We start from the raw sequence: 24771 nt of genomic DNA, 5'->3' as shown, positions 1-24771 counted from the left end.
GAAGTTTCAAGTATTCGTATTAGCATTTCAGTTATTTGCATGGGCACTCCCACCCCACTTAGCATACCGCAAAGCAGCATGGGATGGTTATTTTCACAGCTGTGGGAGCCCCAATTTCGTTGTTATTGGGGCAGGAGGAATGAAATGTTGTCACCCTGATTGGGTAAATGGGGAACTACAAAATTGTCTTGTGATGGGGGGGGTTTCATTGTCAGCTGGATAGCGCTTGCTAGATGGGGCACATGGGTTCCAAAACCCATTGAAGGAGAGAGGCTGTGGACAGATATCTGTACTGGGTGGTGCAGGCTTCTTGTGTGAGCCAGAAGCACCAGTTCCACCTGTGTCTCTCTCCACTGTGGAATATCAGAGTTAATTTTTGATTCCCTTGAGAATCTAGATACAGGTTACATGAGCTGAACTCACTGGCACTGGGGCTCCCCTACTATGAGCTGGAATCACTAAGAGCTGAAATCACTGAAGAGCTGGACTTGCTGAGCTGAGAGCACTGAGTACTGTGCTAATGAGTGGGGGAGCCTGAAGCAATACTGTGGAGCAGAGCAGCTGGCAGAACGGAGTGGAGCAGTTTGTGCAGCCACTGGGTGAGTGGAGCCAAGCAGCTCGCAAGGACGGCTGGAGTGGCTCACAGGACAGCTGGTGGACCAGAGCAGCTGGCAGAGCGGAGCAGCCCACAGAGCAAGTGGAGCTGAGCTGTTTGCGGGGACGACTAGTGGAAGCAGAACCCCACGAAGAGGCAGGGCAGTTGGCCCCGAAACCACGTAAGGTGCCCCTTTCTACCCAGGCTGGGGAGGGGGACCTCTGCAGAGAGACTCTTGAACTCTGGGGCTGCACTGACCCAGGACAGAGACTTTTGGATTGTGGGACTTTTGGGACTGTGGGTGATTTGGGGGTTGCTGGACTCAAGGGCCCCGAGAGAAGGACATGGCCCAATTTGCTGGGGTGGGTCTTTGCTCACGGTTTGACCTATGAACTCTAGCTGAAGTATTTTCCCAATTTAATGCTTGTTGTTTATCATGTATTAAACCTTTTCTGCTACACCAAGACTCTGTGCTTGCGAGAGGGGAAGTATTGCCTCCTCGAGGCGCCCAGGGGTGTGTGTAAGATTTTCCCAGGTCACTGGGTGGGGGCTCGAGCTGGTTTTGCACTATGTTGTGGGGAAGGGACCCCTATGTATTGAACCCGGCCCTTGCTGCTATCGTTTCGGCCCGGCAGAAGGGTTACATATGCAAATAGAATGAAGGGTACAAGCTGATGGAGGGGTCATTACATAGGTATCTCCTCTCTAATCTAGGGTGAGACAGCCATTCAGTAATCATATCCATCAGACTTGGCCTGGTTTCCAGTAAGGATACAGACTGGTCTGAGATGTGGACACTGGGATCTAGACTGAGACAACCCCTCCTCCCACCCCGGTGATCTCATCATTGGAGTAGCTTGGCTTTGCTGCTCTAGATGAATTTCCCTCCCCACCCCCCATGCTATGCACAAAGACTTTGTTTTGTTTTCTTGCCTAAATAAAAAAAGGATCACTCAGAAGAACGTGTATGGATGTATCCGCAAACTGAGAGCGTGCCAGCTAGTTCATTTGTATAAACAGGTTTGGAGTTTTTATCCGTGAATGTTGATTTCACCGTGTCCGTACAAACCAATAAAAATATATTTCCATTGATAATTGAAATGTCGAGCTAGGCAAAGTAAGAACAATGCGGCTTTAGAACTTACTAGAGTTTGATTGAAGGATATTTACTTTGTGTATTTTGACACGATCTTACAATTTATGCTTTAAGGGTTATAAAGCTTTGGCTACAGTGTTTTAATCTCAATGTCTACTATCATTAAATAATGATTATCTCATCCGCCTATTGCAATGGTCCCTACACTGTAGGGTGCGCCCCCCCTAAGGGGTTGTGGAGGAACATTTGGGGGGGCAGAGTGGGGCCTGGGCCAGCCCTCATGGGGGGGGTGAGGAGTGAGCACCACCCTGCACCACTCTTCCCCCAGCTGTGCTCCAGCCCTGGCTCCCATTGCAGCCCCGTCCCCAGTTGCAGCTCCTGGCTGCGACCTCGGTCCTTGGCTCCCGGCCGTGGCCCCCGACTCCCGGCCACAGCCCTGCCCCAGCTCCACCCCTGACATTGGTCCCTGGCTCCTGACTGCGGCCCTGGCTGTGGCTCTGCTCCCGGCCCATCCTCCCAGGGCATGCAGGCAAATTACATTAGGGATGAGGAGGTGACTTAAAAAAATTGGGGACCGCTGCCCTGTTGTGTGACACCCCCATAAATTTGTGCAGCTATGAACATTTAAATAGATAAAAATCTAAACAAATCAAAATAAACATCAATATTATCTGTTAAAATTATAAAAAATAATTGAATTCTGCCAAGCCTATGTTTACATTAGCTCCACTTGCAAGCTGCACATCAGCCGGCTACAGTTACATCCTTCATGGTCCTAAAGGTGTAAGTGACTAGACAAAGAAATGGATGTGGATGGTAGGGCACTGGATAAGATCCTGCAGCATAGGCGCCGACTCTGGGGCTGGGTGGAGTGGGGGTGGGGCCTGGGCAGAGTCAGGGCTCGAGCACCCCCTGGCACTTTGGAAAGTTGGCGCCTGTGTCCAGGAGAGCTGGATGCAGGCATGGCACGGGGCACAATGATTTCTTGGAATTCCACAGTTCTGTGAAGACTTGGCCTTGTCTCTCCTTGTGGGTGTGAGACTAGTGGGAGGTGATGCTCATTGCCTGACAATCCTCTGACTCTCATCCAGAGGCAGGATCAGAGTGTGGTCCACAAGTCGGTTCCCTCCCTATCACCTCCCCAGAAGTGAGACCAGAGTGGGAAGGAACTGGTCTCTTCCTCCTTCCATACCTAAGGGAAGCCAGCTTTCCTCCATGCAGGGTTGGCACCTCTCACAAGTTTGTCATGAGTCTAGCAGTATTTTTCATAATGCCCCCATACCTGGATCACATGATGATGTGAGACTCTCAGCCTTCATTTACCAAAAAAAAAAGAAGAAGCAAACTTCTACCCTTGTGGCAGTAGAGAAAAGTTTCAAAACCTGAATCCAAGTGCACTCTAAAGGCGCTGAGGCAAATAACCCCGAATGCTTTATTTTATTAAAAAATTTCATGATTTTTAAACCAATCTCATAATTATGTTGAAGTCTGATTGGTGATTTTTTAACAGTTTGGGGTTGGTTATATTGTCAATGTCAGGGCTTAGCAGCAGAGGTGGTATTATGTGGAGGTTTGTGGGTGGGGTGCTCAGGAAGCCAGATCCAGTGATTGTGTCGATCACAATGATACAGTAGAAATAGTAAACTAATTTATTAATCATTTTTTGCTATGTACAAGTTTAATGGAGAAATATTTGTATGAAACAATTAAAAAGAACTGGTTCTTTTTACAAACAGTAACGGCAGTGACGCAGGTAAGACCCAGGCTTGTTGTTTATTGGTCATGCTTTCGTCTGCGAGTTAGGCAGAATAGGGCCGAGTGGCAGGCACGGCTCCATTTGTCATCCTGGGAGTTACAAAAATACACCCTCTAATGTGACAGCACTGAGACAGCAGCTAGGACAAGATACATGCCATGGGAAAGAGACATAATGAAAACACAGACACCGCTGTATTGCTGAGCAAAGAAGTCAACCCCAGAGTGATTATAAAACCTCAAGGAATGCTGACCAGGAAACCTTGTTTTCCTGCTGCTTCCTGTACCAGCCTTTAACTGACAGGCTGGTGCTGACTCTGACAACCCTTGTATACCTTACTGGAATTGAACTGTAAACAGATCCCTGTGTTCACGGCAGGAAACAGTTCAACTCTTAACTGGGATGGAAGGAGAAGTACTTGGTCACTAAAGAAGGGGACTAGGAGTTGGGATATCTGGGCTCTGTTCCCAGCATTCCTCTGGGCTGACTGGATCACCTTGGTCAAGTCATGTGACTTCCCTGTGCCTTGGTTTCTCTATCTGTAAAATGAGCTATAACAATCCAAGAATGATGTGAGGCTTAATGCGATCAAAATTTGTTAAATGTTTTGTGGCCCCTGGGGGAAGATGCTAGAGAAGTGCAATGCATTAAAATAGTTACAGTAGGATGAAATTCTGATGCCCTTATTCATACAGAGTAGCAGTGTACTCCATATGTGTGTCTACTCATGCAGTAAGGCATTATTTAACATTATTTCCGTAGTTTCTAATAGCAATATTGATCTCCTAGCCAGACGTGTCCTGGCAATTCATGACCAGCTGGGTAAAGGACTTGGGGGGGTGGGGAGAAGGGGAAGGGCATGGATCAGCATTCTCATCGCACTCTCCGTCAGTACCTGGCCCAAGCCAGGGACGCTCATGATCCAACCAGCGGGCCAAATTAGGTGATGAATCCTGGTCACGTGCCACCTTAGGGATGTTGCGCATATGCTAAGAAGGAGGAGGACTCAGGACCTCACCTGCCAGTACTCAGACAGGGAGATGACAGCGCTTTGCATTGCAATAGCACTTGTTTTGTAATGAACTCAGTGGACTCTCCAGAGTAGTAAGGGGGTAAGTATGATCATTGCTCCCATTATACAGAGGGGGAAACTGAGGCATAAAGAGGGGTCGCAATTGCCCGTGGTCTCGCAGCGAGTCAGTAGTGGAGCTGAAAATAGAACCAGCAGGTATTCGAGACACAGAGGCCATAACAGGAGTATCATTTTAAATATCCTTACATAGTATCACCACTTGGAATGGCTTCTTGCTATTATAAAATAGCTTGGGTTGTTTTTTTTTACAGGGGAATGAAAACAAAATTCTGTTGAAATTCCAGACCCCCAGATCTAATTTGGGATTTTCAGTGACCAATCAAATGTTAACTCTTTTTTGTAAAATGTGGTTCCTCCACCTGTTGTACTACCCATAGTCCTTTGCTCTAATAAATTCACAATCCAGTTGCAGATGGATGCAGCCGCCATTACATCCTGTTTTTAACAGTTAGTGTGCTGTTAAACTGTAATGTTACACAGCTTTCATGCCCCACCACAGAGGTAACTGCATTGCGGTAGTGGGTAAAGTGATTTCCTGAATAAGTCCTGAATAAGAGTCTGAAGTGCTTTGGGATCCACCAGCATGAGTTGGATGCTTTATAGATGTATATGAGATATTTTATCCAAAGGATTTTTCTAAGGACAAACTGAAGCAATATTCTTACGAATGAGTCTGTATTTACACACAGTGAAGGGGACCATTAAGCTGCTTTGTTAATTTTTTTTTAAAAGGGCAATGAATTTGGTGCTGGATCAGCAGATCCTGGAGACTGTCGTCCTCTTTAACCACAGAGCAGGTGCGGTACAGGCAGTGGCAATGCCCACTCTCTTTGATCATATATTACCCACTCCCAGAGTGCCTCAATTCTGTCCTGGAGTGGTAGATTGGGAATCTAGTGGTAAGCTCATTTCCCATGGCCCAAACACCCCTTGGTCTCTGCTGAGGCTGCCAGCTAGTGGCTCTCCTGTTCCCGGTGTGTCTGTGAGCTCTCGTTTGTTTCATGAGAGCTGAGTATTTTGGAATCTCTAATCGTGTACAGTTCCCTCCCTCTGTCCTACCATGGCTCTTTCACCTCCAGCTCTGAAGAAGCCCCCTTTTTACGTTGAAACCCTGCGCTGTAATTGTGCAGCTGTTGTGTAGATATGCCCTAACTCTCCTCCAGGTGGTGCAGGTGCACAATCAATCCTCTGACCCCAGAATAATCCTCCTAGCCCACAAAACTGATTCTGGTTCTCTTTCCTCTCCAGCGGTGAGCATGGGGGTTCATCTTGTAAGTGACCCTGCAGTGTCTGGATAAAGTCAAAGGCTAAGGGGGGTTGCCAGCTTGATCGAGGAAGGAGGGCAGGAGCAAGGTGAACTCATGCAGAGAGGAAAGGTTTTCTCTGGATTCCTGATGGAACAGAGGAGTCTACTTGGGGGGCTGTGGTTACAACACAGATAAAAATTGTAGTAACCATATCCCTGTCACTGGGATAAACCCTTGATCAGTCCAAGGTGTTAACCTGGTGTGGGGACACAAATAGGTCCCATCTACACTGCAGCTTTACCCATGTTGAAACTGGGCTATGGGATGACCATGTTCTAACCCTGTCCTCTGCCAAGGTTACAGCTGGAGTGTACCTGGAGCTTTCTGGGGTGGGTTAAGTCTCAGAAGAGAGCTCAGGGAATGAATGGGCATTGGGAATCAACTCCCTCTCTGCCCCCAGGGCAGGGTTCAGGCATGGTGGGGCGGCAGTGTGTAGTGGAGTTTCTGTAACCACTGGGGAATGTATATTACAGGTCCCTGTTTATGCCTGGGCTGCAGACAGAGTATTGCAGCCAGAGCTACAGAGCCTGGCTCTTTAGCTCGAGCTGTAGCAGCTCATGCTTTCACGCTCAGGAGGTCCCTGATTCAGTTCGTGGTGTGGCGGCCATCAGACTTGCACTCCTGCTGGCCCATGGCATACTTGTTTTGTAGTTGATTAGCCTCCAGGGATGTTAATCCAGCACATTTACCCTGAAGAAAATGCATTTAAAATAAAGAAACAAAGCTCCCCATGTGGAGCAGGGAGAGCAGCACGGGTGTTAGGTTTGGAAGGGCTACATTTTAAAAAGCAAAAGCCCAAGTTGAAGAAGGAAAGCGTGACATGACTCCACCTTGTTGGGCTAGACATGGTGTGCCCCAGGGCATGCTGGTCCCAGGTGGAGAGGGATGGCCATGGGATTTCCCTTGGCTGCTCTGGAGGGTGACTACCTTGGTGGTAATGGGTCACGGGCCCCAGAGGTTTATGGACTGTGTAGTTAGTGGAGCTTTGAGTTGCTCATGTAGCCCTGTGAGACGTAGGGTACATCTACGCTGCAATTAAAAACCGGCTGCTGGCCTGTGCCAGCTGACTCAGGCTCGCGGGGCTCAGGCTAACGGGCAGTTTAATTGCAGTGTAGGCGTTCGACTCGGGCTTTAGGACTCTGCAAGGTGGGAGGGTCCCAGCGCTCAAGCTGCAGCCCGAGCCCATGCAATCAAACAACTCCGTAGCCTGAGCCCCACGAGCCTGAGTCAGCAGGCACAGGCCAGCCACGAGTGTCTAATTGCAGCGTAGACGTATCCTAAGGGACCAAAACACTTGGAAATCCATTTTGAAAGTGAAAAGAGACACCTGACTGATTCTCTCTCTCGTTCCTCATAAGTAAATTCCCGTTCTAGTAAACCTAGACTGTAAGCTCAGGGCAGGGACAGTTGTCTTGTATTTGCCTTCAAAAGTGCCATGAAAATGTAGAAGAATTAATAAATACATTGGATGATTCAGAAACCACCACCACGCGGCTTCCCCCCCTTGACTCTGAGCAGCAATGAATCCGGTTGTGCCTGGTGAACCATTCCTAACACAGGCTCTTTGGGATCAGGGAAGGGGTTGACTTCTTTGGCCATGGCAGACTTAAACCGATTCACTATGTGTCAGTGACATGAAACAGAGTTTCCGGTTAGATCTCGTTCTGTTCATTCAGGTCATTGGTGAAGCTATCGTACTCGCTGGAGCGCGGTGACATGCCCAGGTACTGCTTCAAGAACTCGCTAAACCTCTTCTGGTTGTTCCACTTCCGGGCCGACTTTCTGACCCCGATGAAGCCCCCGTACCGCTTCTGCAGCCCTTGCACGGTGGGCTCCAGCACCTGCCTGTAACTGTACTTTCCTTTGAGGAAGCCACCGAGCCGCTTGGAAATATCCTTGGGCTGCTCTTGGAAGTCACCCAGCGGGGTCTCACTCCCATTGCTGACACCCTCGTCCACCTCCCGCTGGCGGATCAGGCTGCTCACCTTGGAAACTCTCTTCTCACCTTCCATTTTGCTAAGATCCACCACTTTGGTGAGGTCATTGAAGTGCTTCCGGCTGCCTCTGAACAGGCCACTATCGTCCATCTCTAAGGGCTGGTAGGAATCTTCTTCCAGGCTGTCAGCGCTCACCTGTATGGACGACTTCCCAGCCACTTTGGTGCAAAGCTCCCAGGTGGTACTCGAAAAGGCCTTCCCTTCGCACTCCATGATGCAGATCTGCAGAGAGGAACAAAACAAGGCGGCTTTCAATCGGCCATTGAGCCTTTTCTCCAGCGAGTGGAAGTAACTTCCTGCAGAACACTAGTACAAGGTCTCTGCTCTGCTTCAAGCCCTACTTAAGCCCTCAGTGACAATTGCTCACCAATGTGAGCTTGTGTAACCTTCTGGGTGTGGTGTTCTGTCCCATATAGTGGCACAGAGACCACTTAGAAAAAGAGAGAGAGATTAATGAGCCTGCTAACAGCCGTATGGCTTTTAGCTCATGCAGTAGAAGCCTGTGCATTCAGCTCCAGAGGTCCCAGGTTCAATCCCAGCGGCCACCAACCAGGGTCTGTCAGTGTTACACTTGGTTTCCCAACCTGGCTGTTTGTTAGCCAGCAATTAATAGCTGTAGACCATTGTACAGATCTGGCAAAGGCAGCACAGAGTCTTTCCAGGATTCTGCCTAAACTGCTAGGGAACCAATAATCCCAAGATGTTTGAAAAGGGCCGCACAGAATAAGGATTAATTGAAGCAGGTAATTATGCTAATTCCCTGTCCTGCAGGCAGAGCTATCTTTGGTACGCATGGAGTTCTGCACGTCAGAGGAATGGCCTGACTTTGTCCTAGCTGGGCAGGCCCATGACATAGTATTGCTTCTTGTTTGACCTGAGCAACTAGTTACATTTTGGGGCCATAATAGGGTGACCAGCTATCCCGATTTTATAGGGACAGTCCTGATATTTGGGGGTTTGTCTTGTATAGGCACCTGTTATTCCCCAGCCTCCGTCTTTCACACTTGCTCTCTAGTCACCCTAAGTCATGGGGATGTTCTAGCTGGAAGCAGAAATGGATGGAGGCTGGTATTTAGCTTTGATGCAATCTTGTTTATTTACAAGGAACGTACAAGGTCCTGCTTCCCCAAACGCAGTAGGAACCATGGAAAAAAGGAGCTGTGCACACTCTAGCTTTTCCCAGGGTTACACTTTGCTCACCGACTACTGCTGGGCTTTTTCTTTGTTCTGTCTGTTCTCAGGGCCGCCCAGAGGATTCAGGGGGCCTGGCGTCTTCGGTGGCAGGGGGCCCCCCGCCACTGAATTGCCGCTGAAGACCCGGCACTTCGGCGGTGGGTCCCGGAGTGGAAGGACCCCCCACCGCGGGTCTTCAGGGCACTTCGACGGCGGGTCCCGGAGTGGAAGGACCCCCCACCGCCAAACTGCCGCCGAAGACCCAGAGTGGAAGCCGGCCCTGCTGTTCTCAGTTTCTGTGTGTTCTGCCTACACATGAACACCCCCCACCCCCAACCACAACCAAGACTCAGCAAAACCCTTCCTCCCACTCAGTCAAGGAACTCCTGGGTGGGCTCTCTTAGGCTTTAGTTAAGGGGCCACACCCGAAATGCTTCACAGCTATTTTAAACGAAGGGTGAATTCGCGCATCAGTTTCAATGAGGTTTTAATTTTACCCATCACAAGGTTTAATCCAGTTCATTTCAGCAGCATTTAAAATACAGAGTGTGTGCATTAAATGCACTCTTCTGCTGGGAGGACATTTTGAAAGAAATTTTTTGTTTCAGCCTCCTGGCAAAATACATTCCTGTCAGCTACAGCTGTAAAAGGTTGCACACACACACACACACTGAGGGGGCTAGATCCCATTCATGCTCATCCCAACTGTCAGATTACAGCAGCCTGTAAACTGCCTGCAGCTGTGTAATACTGAGGTTATAATACTGCACAACAGCCTCTCTGACCTGCAGAATGGCATTTAATTAGCCTTGTGTAACTGGCTAAAAGATCTGAGGGGAAAGCATAGTGCTCACAATGGGGCTGTCTAGCCAGCCCTGTAATCCTGTCTCTGAAGCATGTTTGGAAATTGTATAGTTAACACCCTTCAGGTTTCTCCTTCCTTTCTCTGGTTTGGCTGCTTGGCAGCACTGAACTGGCTGTGTAGAGTAGAGGATTCACAGACAACATTCAAACCTGACATGGGAATTATCGTACTGCACCCGTCGGGGTAATCGTATCTGGGCACAGACACAGAGCTAGATTTTCTTCTCAGTTATGCTGGTACAAAGCCAGAGTAACTCCACTGACTTGCATTGGGTGAACTAGCCCACCCAAAATCAGAACTAACTCAAACCTGAACTGATCCTTTTCTGAGCGTTGGAACTGCTCCCTCCCCCTTAGCTTTCATTTGTTTAAAGACCTTCTGGTCTCTGGTTCTAGCATCCCCACTATTAAAGATGCTGAAATACACACGTGGGATATCTGACCTAACATTGCTGGTTATTTTTATGAGTCTGACCCTGAGATGCTTCCATCCCAAATTTAGTTGATCTGAGAGATTCCAATAGGTCAAAAGCATCTGAACTTATGGGTTCTCAGACACTGTCTCACTGTGTGACCTTGGGCAAGTTACTTTGCCATGTCTCCGTTTGCTCATCCATCAGCTCAGAATGATACTTGCCTATCCGGGGGCAGTTAATGCTTGTAAAGCTCTATGGATTCCCCTGGATTGAAAAGAGGCACAGAAATGCAATGCCTTCTAGAAATGCACAATGTATTAATTATCCAAACTGATCCTCAAGACTGTTCACTTCACCCCCCTTTCGCAAGGACTTATCTGTGGATCCTCTGTGTGACTATTGAGGAAGCAGACAGCAACTGCATCAAAAAACAATATCCACTCATCGGTGAAAATGATTCACGTTTCCCTTTGAAGTTTGTGTTTCTGTTCCACTCTCCCTCTGCTTATTACGGCTCTGTCCTTAATCCAGGCATCATCCGCATCCTTCCTCCTTTTATCAGACCTAGTTCTCCCCAGGCTAGGATGCGGATCAAACGACAGGTCATGTGGCCACAGCTTTTGCTGTTAGTCATGGTTAGCAAGCCTCGTGCTGATGACTAAAACCAGCCAACGGGGAAAACTGGTCCAGGGGAAAATAGTATTTTTTTGTTATCTTCAGAGAGAAACCGCTGTGGTCCTCACCAAAGTTGTTTGTATGACGCAGGCTGGGCCAAAATGACGCACTTGTTGCAACAACAGATCGGATCAAACTAAACAATGTGTGTAGACTCTGCCAGTTTGGGGGTTCCAGAGATGTAGCTCGCACAGGGAGCAGGGCCGCACAGATACTATCTTCCTGGGCTGGAGAGTGGACACACCAGAAGTGTGATTGGCAACTTGGGTTTCCCCTGGGAGGTACTGTCCAAGGGACTGCATGACCAGAGCAAGAGAGACCCAGAGGAGAATGTGGGGGTGATTCTTAACCTCCACCGCCGCATGGAGAGGGAGCCGTTTTCTGACTGTCCCAGTCAGAGGGCCTGAGTCTACCTCAGAGAGCCCATAGGCCACTCTCTGCTCTGGAAGCCAGGAGTCAGCCAGGGCTTGAATCAACTGGGACATCAACCAGCTGCATGCGGAACCTGCCTGCAGTTCAGACAGTGATAGCTACCTGCCCCTCAAATAGCTCTCTTGATCTGGCTGGGGGTGGCCTTTGGGGGAGGCGGGGGTTCTCTTCTAATACCGCTGGGAATCATTAAGAAAGGGACAGATAATAGGACAAAACATATCACGTTGCCTCTATTTAAAGCCCATATCTTGAATACTGTGTGCAGATGTGGTTGCCCCGTCTCAAAAAAGATGTATTGGAACTGGAAGAGGTTCAGAAAAGGGCAACAAAAATGATTAGGGGTATGAAACAGCTTCCGTACGAGGAGAGATTAATAAGACTGGGACTTTTCAGCTTGGAAAAGAGACGGCTAAAGGGAGATATGATTGAGATCTATAAAATCATGACTGGTGTGGAGAAAGTAGATAAGGAAGTGTTGTTTACTACTTCTCGTAACACAAGATCTAGGGGTTGCCAAATGAAATGAATAGGCAGCAGGTTTAAAACAAATAAAAGGCAGTATTTCTTCACACAACGCAGTCAACCTGTGGAACTCCTTGCCAGAGAATGTTGTGAAGGCCAAGACCATAACAGGGTTCAAAACAGAACTAGATAAGTTCATGGAGGACAGGTCCATCAATGGCTATTAGCCAGGATGGGCAGGGATGGTGTCCCTAGCCTCTGTTTGCCAGAAGCTGGGAATAAGCGACAGAGGATGGATCACTTGATGATTACCTGTTCCATTCTTTCCCTCTGGGGCACCTGGCACTGGCCACTGTTGGTAGACAGGATACTGGGCGCTAGATGGACCTTTGGTCTGACCCGGTAGGGCCATTCTTATTTTCTTATGTACTGGTATCGTGATATTGCTTGCAGCTTTTAGTCATCTTCCCTAGCTCTGTCTCCTGTTCCTTTCTCCTCCCTTAATGACCCCCTTTCCTGTTCCAGGGTGTAAACTGTTGTTGTTTTGATGTGGTTTAGATTTGCTGTATTAGTTTTATCTAAGAGGTCATGGGGTATTAGCCCTGTGTACACCTGCCTTTAGGTGAGGGCACCCATCACCTGGACTCAGAGCCCCTTGGTCCTAAGGGGAAGGGAGAGGGTCTGAGAGTAACCAAGGGGGGCGGAATCAGGGACTACACCTCCTTTCCAGACTGGGGCATGGTAGGAGGGGACTACCCTTAGAAACCATAGGTGTAGTTTGACTTCTATATTTGGGGGAGCAGCTGCAGTCAGGCCAGTGGGGCTGCGTTTGGGGAGACAAATTCTGTGCCTGCCAGTGCCCTGCCAAACCACACCCATATTAGAAACCTGTAGGTTTATTAAAGATATAGCTCATGGGCCTGTCTTCCCAAAGTCCAGGGGTGTCTGGACCTGGAGTCTTGGTTGTGACCACCTCTTTTGTATATCTCACAATGGGGAGAAAACCTTACATTAAAACAGAGGGCCCTGGGAGTATGGAATGCTATTCTCCGCACTCCTGGTAAGATCTATCCTGAGCTGTGAACGCTCTCTTCAGAGGAAAGTATAGACCTGTTGGTGAACTTTATGCCACTTGAGGGAGCTCTTTCACTGTGACTCCTGTGTGGTGGTGCAGTTTTACTCTGGTCAGTGTTCAGAGTGGTAGCCGTGTTAGTCAGGCATTTCTATAGCATCTTGCTTCTGGGGAACCCAAAGTGCTTTACAAACACAGGAAAGGCCCACCCTTGTTATATGGGTATTATGAAAAGGGAGCAGCCTGTCCATACAGTAGTTAGTTGCAACCAGCTTCTGTTATAAAATCCTATTTTTAACATCCTACAGCTTTGGAAAATTCCTTTGAACTAAAAAGTGCCATATTTAGTCTGAAACAAAGGAGGACTGTTCCTGCAAAGTTTGAAGAAAATCAGTCAAACTGACTTACTGGGCAATAAATACCTAGATTTGAAAAGAAAAGAAAAAAGTCTAACATTCCTTTGTCTCCCTCTAGTGCAGACCGGTTATTACTACACTATCCCGTCAAACTTTCTATAGTCACCTCTCCTTGCAAGCCCATGCACTAGCTGTGTTTGAAGAAAATAGATCATTAATAAGTTTGCTTGCTTACAGTGTGTTTGTGAGGGATAGTGTAGGGCTCAGTCCTCTGGCAAAAAATGCCCATTACATGAATGCCAACTGACTTCATTGGTAGTAGGATTTGGAACCATGGCCCACACTTCTGAAAGCACTGAGCTCCTATTGTGATGCTTAGGGCCAGACTTTCAGAGGAGTGCAACATCTAACATACTTGGCTCTACAGTAATTCTGGCCTATTATTTCGATGCCTGACAGGAGCTGAGCAGTCTGGAAAATCTGGCCCCAATTATGGGTGCTGAATTCTTTTGAAAATCTGGCCCCCAAGTTTTGGTGCATCTTGCTGTCTATTGGCTAGCTGGAGCTTGGGAAGAATATAAAGGTCTTTCTGGAGCTAATGGATCCTTTCCTTTAGCTCAAATGGCAGAGATCAGTGTCTTTTGAAGCTGTAGGTCTGGGGCTTTTGCAGGGAGATTTGCTTTAAACCTGATCATGCCTCGCGCGCACTGAGGACAGCACGTAGAGCATCACTTCCCCACAAAGATCATGCTAACGCTCATTTTAGCAAATCAGCTAAAAGACACTATCAACTGTGCCTCCCCATAATGTGCCGCAGCTTCACTTCCAAGCCAGTGAGCAGAAATAGAGGCCCTGAATGCTATTGATTGAGCTGATGGGTGCGGGGAGCGGGAATGATATCTGTGTCTCCTTCCCCCACCCTGCTGCCCCCAGACTCTTCTCTGTCAGAATGAGAGCAGGTGCCATTTTTAACGCTTCATTTCCAATAAAAGATAATGAAACTCCTTTGTTGCCACTCAAGCGTACTTGCAAGTGGGTTTCCACTTGCTCTTTAGGCACTGATCTGTGTCCACATTAGGAACAGTACATGCTACACATGGCTTCCTCAGGAGGGTTCAATGGAGCTCTATTGGAGTGAGAGGCCCTTGTCAGGGTTCTCTTGTCTCTGTCCCTCTCTTTAACTTGTTCTTGGTGCTGCCTTCCAGGGCACACAGGCACCTACTGATTAGGGCTGACACAGTGACACTGCCAGGGTTGGAATGGGGGTGGGAGATAGGGGTTGAGACTGTCCCAATGAATGCCAGATCCACTCCCCTACTCCCAGTTTCTAACACCCCTTTGTTTTTAATTTCCCAGAGCCATAATGGTAGATCCTTAGCTGTGAATTGGTTTACACCAGGTGTGGATCTGGCTCAGAGTGAGCCAGACTGAACAGCTCATCTATATTTGCCAGCTAGACTTGCTCCACAGAGTTTCTCTTCCCAGCCCTTTCCACCTCACCCCAAATTCCTGCCTCACACTGACAGCAAGTTGATATTATGATGAAGGGCTTGAGGTCATGCCCATAACTTTGGGGGATCTGAAGCTGGCTATGACATCATTAAGAAGTCTTAACCAGCCAGCCAATTAGGTCACAACACTGAAAAACTACTCCTAAGTTTTCAAAATGTTGTGTGGGGCTTCACCTGCCCATGAGACTGAATGAGAATTAGTTGGCTGATGCTTAGAAAATATAGGGATCCAGAATAAAGTTATCGCTGTCAAAACCAAATCTTCTTTCTAAGTCTACCATGCCTATCACTGTGGTATCTGAGCCTTCTGATTCAAGTCATCCTCTGCTATTGTCTGTGTCACACACTGGCCCACCACCAAACAGTCATCTCCCTTCCTGAAGCAATTATTTCCAATGCCACTAGCAGGGGCGGCTCTACCGTTTTGGCCGCCCCAAGCAGTCATGCGCGGGAGGCGCCCTGGAGCCGCGGGAGCAGCGTACCTCCCGCGGGCATGACTGCTGGTCCCGCGTGGCTCGGCTGGACCTCGCGGCTGCGGACGGTTCGCGGATCCCGCGGCTCCGCTTGAACTGCCGCAGTCATGCCTGTGGGAGGTCCAGCCGAGCCGCGGGACGAGCGCCCCCTCCGCAGTGATGCCTGCGGCAGGTCCGGTCGTCCCGGGGCTCGGTGGACCTCCCGCAGGCATGACTGCGGCACGTCCGCCGGCCCAGCCTGCTGCCTCCCCCCCCCGGCCGCACGGGACGCCCCCTAAACTTTGCCGCCCTAGGCACCAGCTTGTTTTGCTGGTGCCTAGAGCCGCCCCGGCCACTAGTCACCAACATTTTACTGGTCATGGTTGCCAGTGGCTGCCTGCCAGCTATCACTCATATCCATCCTGCCATGCTCTCAAGTGGAACAAGAAACTTAGCTCCTTGCCGGGCAAATCAAGTCTGTCATAATGTAAAAGGCTCTTCTTCAGTGCTCAGCTTGCATCTGGCTTGAGACAAAATGTGAGACTGTACCGGATACCACCCAGTGTCCCAGAATCACGAGCCAGCAGGAAGTCTGAGCTCTTGCCTACGTCTCACTTTCCTTGATCTTGCCTGGAAATATTCCCAACATGGACAACTATCGGTACTCAACGGGCATAAGATCTAACTACCTGTCATCCTTGATATTAAACTCTGTCTCTTTAGGGCAACCATGTACCAACCTTCTTGGCCTTTAAGGCTAAGGAGACAGTCCTCACTACTATTGCACCAGCAAAAAGTATAGCTGAGAGACTGGACAGAACCAGATCCTCTCCAAAACAGAACTTGTCTGTATTCCTCAGGGAAAAGCCTGACCTTGCTTACACCGGATGACTCCTTTGACTTCAGTAGTTAAGTCCAAGTGTGACTGAGATCTGAATCTGATCTAGTCACGCTACAGAACAGGTAGCCTGGATCAGTTTCCCCAATTCCTATAAAAGGGAGCTCCAACTACACGCTCGGTGCTGCACGAGACCCAGCAATAAGAGGAGCTGCCCTGACGAGCTTATGGATAAGCTGCTTACTGACACAGAGAAGACCTGATAGGCCTGGGAAAGCAGAGACGGGAATAACTGAGCATGGTTCAAGTTTCAGCCTTTTGAGGTAGTTCTGTGAAAAAATGGTGGCGTGGGGGCGAGAACCAGCTATAGGAAAATAATTTTTCACAATAAAAAAAGGGACTGGAGAGACTTTGCTCTAACATTAAAAGGGAAAAAAAATACATCTTTTGAGTCTTGACTCTTAGCCTGAGCTGGGAACTTGTCAGAAATCTGAGCATATGGAAATGGGGGTTTATAGGAGCTGATTTGCAAAATATTGCTGTTAATACAGAACGGGAGAGCAACCTCCTGGGCAGACTGTGGTCCTGATCCTGGTCCCCTTGAAGTCATTGGTCCTATATTAGTTACCATGATAAGTGAGCTACAGGATCATAGGAACAGACTTTCTTTATCACCTTCTAGTTCTTATTTACTTCCCCATCCATTCCATTCTTTTACTCATTTGCCACCCTCCCTCCTGCTCCAAATACCCATTAGTTTAGCTGCCTGCCAGGGGCCACTCGCGACGCCAGCTGCTAATGCGGATTCTTCCAGTGCATGTATTCATTCATCTTCCCTAGTGATTGCCTGGGCTACTGAGCCAGAAAGTGACCATCTGCACAATCCCTCGCTGCGAGGCCATCACGGCGCTGCTCCCGAGCACAGCAGCAGCGACGAGCTCACGGAAGCCGTCTCCCTTCTGCAGTGCTCTCGAAGGGCTGTTGAAGGTGCAGCATGTTACGGCAGGGATTAGTCATAGTGCTGAAGCGCAGAGACCGCCGGAGAGCGCAGCATGAGATAGTGATGGGTGTTCAAATCTAACGGTAATGATGCATCAGCTGTGTTCACTGTCTGTTCTCCTTTATAGGGAAATTGGAGGTGGGGAGTCGAGAGCTGTAGAGGTTCCAAAGGCTCCTCTCGGAGACCAAGTCAGCCAGCAGGAGCGTCTTCATTAAAGTGCTACAGCGGTGCCGATGCAGCATTTTAAATGTAGACTTGCCCTCAGAACAAATCAAGGGCTTGGTGTAGAACAGGGGTGGGCAAACTTTTTGGCCTGAGGGCCACCTCGGGGTTGCAAAACTGTATGGAGTGCCAGGTCGGGAAGGCTGTGCCTCCCCAGACAGCCTGGCCCCTGCCCTCTATCTGCCCCCTCCCACTTCCCGCCCTCTGCCCCCTTCAGACCTCCCGACCCATCCAACCCCCCCTGCTCCTTGTCCCCTGACTGCCCCCTCCTGGGACCCCTGCCCCTAACCGCCCCCGGGACCCCACTCCCGATCCAACCCCCCTGCTTGTCTCTTGACTGTCCCCTCCCGGGACCCCACCCCCTATCAACCCGCCCCCGCTCCCCATCCCCTGACTGCCCCCGAGAACCTCCACCCCATCCAACCACTCCCTGTCCCCTAACTGCCCCCCATGACCTCCTGCCCCCACCCCCTTACCATGCCACTCAGGGTAGCAGAAGCTCGCAGCCCTGCTGCCCGTGCGGCGGCGTTGCTGCGGGGGGACGGGACAGCAGGGAAGGGCGCGAGAGCTAACCTCCCTGGATGGGCGCTCAGGGGCTGGGCAGGATGGTCCCATGGGCCAGATGTGGCCCGAGGGCCGTAGTTTGCCCACCTCCGGTGTAGAATATAAACCTTCCTGGGACTGAGTCATTTGCAGTGCATGTCCTGTGCATGGTTACAGGGTAGAACGTGCAGGAGGAGGTACCTGTAACTGGGGGACTGTTGTGCTCTAGGTTCTCAACTGGGGGACATCAAACTTTAGGGGAGTGCAGTGAACCCCGTCAGATTTGAGTTAGTGGTGTTGAGACCTGGCATAGAATTCAGGCTGCATTTCTCAAACGAGGCACTCTAATGACTTCAGCTCTACCCCTGCAGCTGTGCCCTGAGTGTAGGGAACTCAGACCACCTTCTCCAGCCACAACAAAGAGTTTCATTTGTCAGTGAAAAAAACAATCCTAATCACACAGTGGCTAAGGCACTTCACAACCTTCCTTAAAGTCATACATTGCACGCGCCAAAGCAGTTTACAAATTGTTACTTAGACACAGAAGGCAGTCATTCCCCACACCTTATTAAGAGCCTAATCCTTCAAGGTGCTGAGGATACTCAGTACAAATACATTAGAAGCAAGAGAAAGACCAAGGACAGGGTAGGCCCGTTACTCAATGAGGCGGGGAAACAATAACAGAAAATATGGAAATGGCAGAAGTGCTAACTGACTTTTTTGTTTCAGTTTTCACCAAAAAGGTTAATAACGATTGGACGTCTAACATAGTGAATGCCAATGAAAATGAGGTAGGATCCGAGACTAAAATAGGGAAAGAACAAGTTAAAAATTACTTAGAGAAGTTAGATGTCTTCAAGTCACCAGGGCCTGATGAAATACATCCTAGAATACTCAAGGAGCTGACTGAGGAGATATCTGAGCCATTAGCAATTATCTTTAAAAAGCCATGGAAGATGAGTGAGATTCCAGAGGACTGGAAAAGGGAAAATATAGTGCCCATCTATAAGAAGGGGAATAAGGACAACCTGGGGAATTACAGACGAGTCATCTTAACTTCAGAACCTGGATAGATAATGGAGCAAATAATTAAGTAATCAATTTGCAAATATAAGAACAGCCATACTGGGTCAGACCAAAGGTCCATCTAGCCCAGTATCCTGTCTTCTGACAGTGGCCAATGACAGGTGCTTCAGAGGGAATGAACAGAACAGATAATCATCAAGTGATCCATCCCCTGTCACCCATTCCCACCTTCTGGCAAACAGAGGCTAGGGACACCATCCTGGACCATTATGGCTAATAGCCAATATCCTCCATGAATTTATCTAGTTCTTTTTTGAACTCTGTTATCGTCTTGGCCTTCACAACATCCTCTGGCAAGGAGTTCCACAGGTTGACTGTGCATTGTGTGAAGAAATACTTCCTTTTGTTTATTTTAAACCGGCTGCCTATTAATTTCATTTAGTGACCTAGTTCTTGTGTTATGAGGAGGAGTAAATAACACTTCCTTATTTACTTTCTCCACATCAGTCCACACCTAGAAGATAATAAGGTGATAGGTAACAGTCAGCATGGATTTGTCAAGAACAAATCATGTTAAACCAACCTAATAGCTTTCTTTGTCAGAGTAACAAGTCTTGTGGATGGGGCGGGGGGGGAGCAGTAGATGTGTATATCTTGACTTTAGTAAGGCTTTTTATATTGTCTAGCGTCAATATAAATAGCGTTTATGATCGTCTCATAAACAAACTAGGGAAATATAAGCTATATGGAGCTACTATAAGATGGGTGCATAACTGGTTGGAAAACCGTTCCCTGAGAGTAGTTATCAGTGGTTCACAATCAAGCTGGAAGGGCCTATCAAGTGGGGGTCTCACAAGAATCAGTGGTGGGTCTGGTTCTGTTCAATATCTTCATCAATGATTTAGATAATGGCATAGCGCTAGGGTTCTCAAACTGGGGGTCATGACCCCTCAGGAGGTCACAAGGTGGTTCACGAGCTGTCAACTCCTTGGGACTGACAGTTCCCAGCCCCCATTAAATTAAATTACCCCTCCCATTTTTAATGGATCGGGGGAAGTCACACTGAGATGCTTGCTGTGTGAAAGGGGTCACCAATACAAAAAGTTTGAAAACCACTGGCATAGAGAGGACACTTATAAAGTGTGTGGACAAAACCAAGCTGGGAGGAGCTGCAAGTGCTTTGGAGAGTAGGATTAAAATTCAAAATGATCTGAACAAACTGGAGAAATGGTCTGACATCAGTAAGATGAAATTCAATAAGGACGAACGCAAAGTACTCAACTTACGAAGGAACAATCATTTGCACACATACAAAATGAGAAATGACTGCCTAGGAAGCAGTACTGCGGAAAGGGATCTGGGGGTCATAGTGGATCACTGCTGCAAAAAAAGCAAACATCGTGCTGGGATGTATTAGCAGGTGATCAAGACGTGAGAAGTAATTATTCCACTCTACTTAGCATTGATTAGGCCTCAATGGGAGAATTGTGTCGAGTTCTGGGTGCCACATTTCAGGAGAGATGTGGACAAATTGGAGAAAGTCCAGAGAAGAGCAACAAAAATGATTAAAGGTCTAGAAAATATGACCTTTGAGGGAAGTTTGAAAAAATTGGGTTTGTTTAGTCTGGAGAAGAGAAGACTGAGGGGGGACATAAAAGTTTAAAACTACATAAAAGGTTGTTACAAGGAGGGAGGAAAGTTCTCATTGACCTCTGAGGATAGGACAAGAAGCAATGGGCTTAAGGTGCAGCAAGGGTGGTTTAGGTTGGACATTAGGAAAAACTTCCTAACTGTCAAGATAACTAAGCACTGGAATAAATTGCTGAGGGAGGTTGTGCAATCTCCACCATTGGAGATTTTTAAGAGCAGGTTAGACAAACACCTGTTAGGGATGGTTTAGATAATACTTTAGTCCCATCATGAGCGCAGGGGACTGGACTAAATGACCTCTCAAGCTCCCTTCCAGTCCTATGATTCAGCTGGTGCTCGGCATAACCTGCTGAATCAGGTGGCCAGCTCTCCAAGTGTCATTAGACACATGGCTGATATGTCTCTGTATGCAAACTTTATTTGGTCAGATCATGAAGGTAGAGCACTTGTATGAAAAAGGAAACGGTTGCCGTGGTGCCAAAGCAGCACATTGACTACCAGAGCTATATATGAGAAGTTTTAAAGCTAATATCCTGCAATACACAATTTCAAGACTCGGCATGTGAATAAGATAGGCTGGCATCTCTGGGGGTAGTTAGGGTAGTTTGGGTGCCTTGTCTGAGGAGTACATGGTAATGTAGCGGTATCATTTTTGCTGTTGTAAAAAGGGATGGGGCTCTAAGTTTAAAAAAAAAATTCTGTGGTGGGGTGTGATTCAGAAAAGATTAAGGACCCCTGCTTTAGTACAGCGGTTCTCGAACTATGGGACGGACCGCCCAAGGGAGGCGCAGGAATGTGTCAAGGGAAGCACGAGCTGTGTCCTTTTTTTTTTTAAAGAGCTCCAGCTTTCAGTACACCTGGGTTCTCCTCTCCCCTGTAATTCCTCACTGGGAGGTAGCCCAGCCTCAGGATCTCCTCACTCCCAATCCCTCACCTGGTCAGCTCCAGGTGGCAGCAGCAGTGCAGAAGTAAGGGTGGCAACGGGGCGCTAAGTCTGCTGTGAAAAGTGATATTGACAAATTTAACTTTTCACATTGCCACCCTTTTGTGCTGCTGCTGGCACAGTGCTGCTTTCAGAGCTGGGCACCCAGCCAGCAGCTCCTGCTCTCAGCTCTGCCTTCAGAGCTGGGTGGTGATAGATGTTCTTGGGGAGGGGACATTAATGACTACAGACACAAAGAAGGGGGCCTGATCAAATAAGTTTGCGAACCATTGCAGTCTAGTAGATTGAGTGATAGGATTAGTAACAACAAGTGAAGAGCTACAAATGTAATTAAGTCAAATTCTCATTACACTCGTGACAAACTAGAGTGACTCCATTGACATCAGTGGGTCATTTGGATTTACACTGTGTGACTGAGAATATATTATTGCCCTTATATAAATCCATGGTACGCCCACATCTCGAATACTGTGTACAGATGTGGTCTCCTCACCTCAAAAAAGATATTCTAGCACTAGAGAAGGTTCAGAAAAGAGCAACTAAAATGATTAGGGGTTTAGAGAGGGTCCCATATGAGGAAAGATTAAAGAGGCTAGGACTCTTCAGCTTGGAAAAGAGAAGACTAAGGGGGGACATGATAGAGGTATATAAAATCATGAGTGATGTTGAGAAAGTGGATAAGGAAAAGTTATTTACTTATTCCCATAATACAAGAACTAGGGGTCACCAAATGAAATTAATAGGCAGCAGGTTTAAAACAAATAAAAGGAAGTTCTTCTTCACGCAGCGCACAGTCAACTTGTGGAACTCCTTACCTGAGGAGGTTGTGAAGGCTAGGACTATAACAATGTTTAAAAGGGGGCTGGATAAATTCATGGTGGCTAAGTCCATAAATGGCTATTAGCCAGGATGGGTAAGAATGGTGTCCCTAGCCTCTGTTCGTCAGAGGATGGAGATGGATGGCAGGAGAGAGATCACTTGATCATTGCCTGTTAGGTTCACTCCCTCAGGGGCACCTGGCATTGGCCACTGTCGGTAGACAGATACTGGGCTAGATGGACCTTTGGTCTGACCCGGTACGGCCTTTCTTATGTTCTTATGTTCTTATGACTTAGGAGAGGGATCAATTACCAGTACGGGACTGAGTACCTCTGAGCATGTCCTGTGTGAACTTGATGTCTCCAGAAGTCTGAGCAGGTTCAGACTGAGCTGAATGCTTATGTAGTTGATCCAAGAGCTGTGCCTGACTCCTGCATACTAAGTTTTATTCTACTGCCGGTTACACTGTTCTGTCTATCTAGGTTTTTATACCACACTCATCCCTGAGAGCGGTTGAGCTGTATGAGGTATTAAATAACCTGTTGCTGCTCTCCAGGTCTAAAAGAGTGCAGACTGAAAAAGTCAACCGTCATTCCATGCTTTTTTAAGCGGGAGAATAGAGAGGAAGACTGGTTTTGTGGTGAAGGCCTTGGGAGAGAGCTTGGGAATTATGGGGTGAGACATTTGTTCTGACATAGAATCTTTGTGGCTTTGGGCAAGTTACTTCACCTCTGTTCCTTATCTATAGAATGGGGACAAAGATGCTTCCTTTGTCTGTATCTGTTTGGGTTGTAAACTCTTTGGGATAGACCCTGCTCTGAAGAACTCACTATCTAACTCGACAGGCACCTGTGCAGTAGGCCCTGATCTTCGCTGTGGCCTCCTGGTGCTACTGGAATGCATTGCACACAATAATTCTCTCATTAGAGAGCTGTAAAATCCACACATGTTAAAAGACAATCCATGTGCACTTTATGATGAGTCTTCTCTTGGCAAACAGAGCCAGCCAGCTCAGAGGGTATGTCTACACTGCAAAGAAAAACCCACGGTACCAAGTTTCAGAGCCCAGGTCAAGTGACTGGGGCTTGTGGGGATCGCACTATGGGGCTAAAAATACTAGTGTAGATGCTCCCATTTGGGCTGGAACCCGGGCTTCGAGTCCCTCCCCACGGGGTGGATTTCAGAGCCTAGAATCCAGCTAAAGTGGGAACATCTATGCTGTTATTTTTAGCCCTGAAGCACGAGCCTGAGTCGATTGACTTGGGCTCTGAGACTCACTGCCATGGGTTTTTCTTTACAGTGTAGGTATACCCAGGGTAGTGCAGTGCATTCCCCACCATCCCAACCATCTCTACCCATCCCTCCCCGGGCCTTTCCAGGTCGGCACTGGCCAGAATCACACTTACAAAACATAAACCTAATGCAAAGATTTGAAAGGTTTGGAAGATGGGTGATGTGGGGGCACCATGATCAGCTGATGTCTTGGTTGGCTATAGCTTGGCAATTACACTGTGCCCATCACCATAGTATCTGGTAATCATCTAAGCATTATTATTCCCATTCTACAATTGGGGAAACATGGGCACTGAGAATGATTTGTCCAAGGTCACTTGGCAAGTTAATGGCAGAGCCAGGATGGGAATGCAAGACCTAGGGTAGTGCCCTACCCATTGGGCCATACTGCTTCCCACTCCTGCAGCTAACGGGTGCACTAAGGGTCCCTAGAAAGACCCCCCACAATAGGAATTAACTTCTGCAGAACATTTATAGGAGGTTTGTTGATGCAGAAGGTCAAATCTGGCCCATCTGCTGCAGGGTGATGGATCCTGCAGGGCATTCAGTGCAGAAAATGCATCCTGTGAAATGTACCCAAGTGACTCAGGACTTGTCACCATGACAAACGCAAGTAAAACACTGCAGTGATATATTGGCTTGGGCTTGTTAAGAAATAGAAAGGGGAGGGGAAATCAATATATACCAAGTAGAAAAGAACAATAGGGAAAGAAAGTCACCTACCAAGGCTGTCACAGAGGATCAATAGAGAGGAAAAGAAAGCGTTATGAACTGTGAAAAAGTACTGGCCAGAGTCTCTAATGGCTTTCATGCCTGTGTGCTCTTTAATCAAGTGCTGAAGGCAAGTCTCATTTTCCTGCACAACAGGCTAGAAAGATCGGAGCAGTGATAACCAAGGAATGAGAAGATACTGATCTAGAGACGCAAACTTCCCTAGGGAAGCTAGGGCCTGATCCGGAGAGTGGTAAGCAAATGCAGATCCTACTGACTTCCAGGGCAGATGCAGCTACTCATCACCTCTCAGGATCAGGCCCTTCATTTCCATCATAGGATAGGGAGGATAGAAAAGTCCTTTTTCCTATCCTTCCAGTCCTGCTCTGCCCCTCTCCACATGTATGATCTGCATCAGGAGATGCTCAGAACTAAGTAGTGCTCATTAATCAGTGTATATGTCGAATCA

The 24771-nt window shown here is 48.0% G+C and overlaps 1 protein-coding gene across 1 annotated transcript in view; it reads right to left on the bottom strand.

Moving 5' to 3' along the window:
* Positions 1-7128: 7128 nt before the first annotated feature.
* The window catches only part of PNOC (prepronociceptin), a 36991-nt gene continuing 19348 nt past the window's right edge, over positions 7129-24771 (bottom strand). Inside the window, exon 3 of the mRNA XM_039528484.1 lies at positions 7129-8066. Coding sequence (XP_039384418.1) covers positions 7500-8066 — 567 coding nt within the window. The 3' untranslated portion in view covers positions 7129-7499. The remainder of the gene's footprint in view (positions 8067-24771) is intronic.

Source organism: Mauremys reevesii, linkage group 3 (genome assembly GCF_016161935.1).
Source record: "Mauremys reevesii isolate NIE-2019 linkage group 3, ASM1616193v1, whole genome shotgun sequence".
In the NCBI taxonomy this organism is placed as follows: domain Eukaryota; kingdom Metazoa; phylum Chordata; order Testudines; family Geoemydidae; genus Mauremys; species Mauremys reevesii.
The sequence above is the reverse complement of the archived record's forward strand: the minus strand, read 5'-3'. Positions and strand labels throughout refer to the sequence as shown.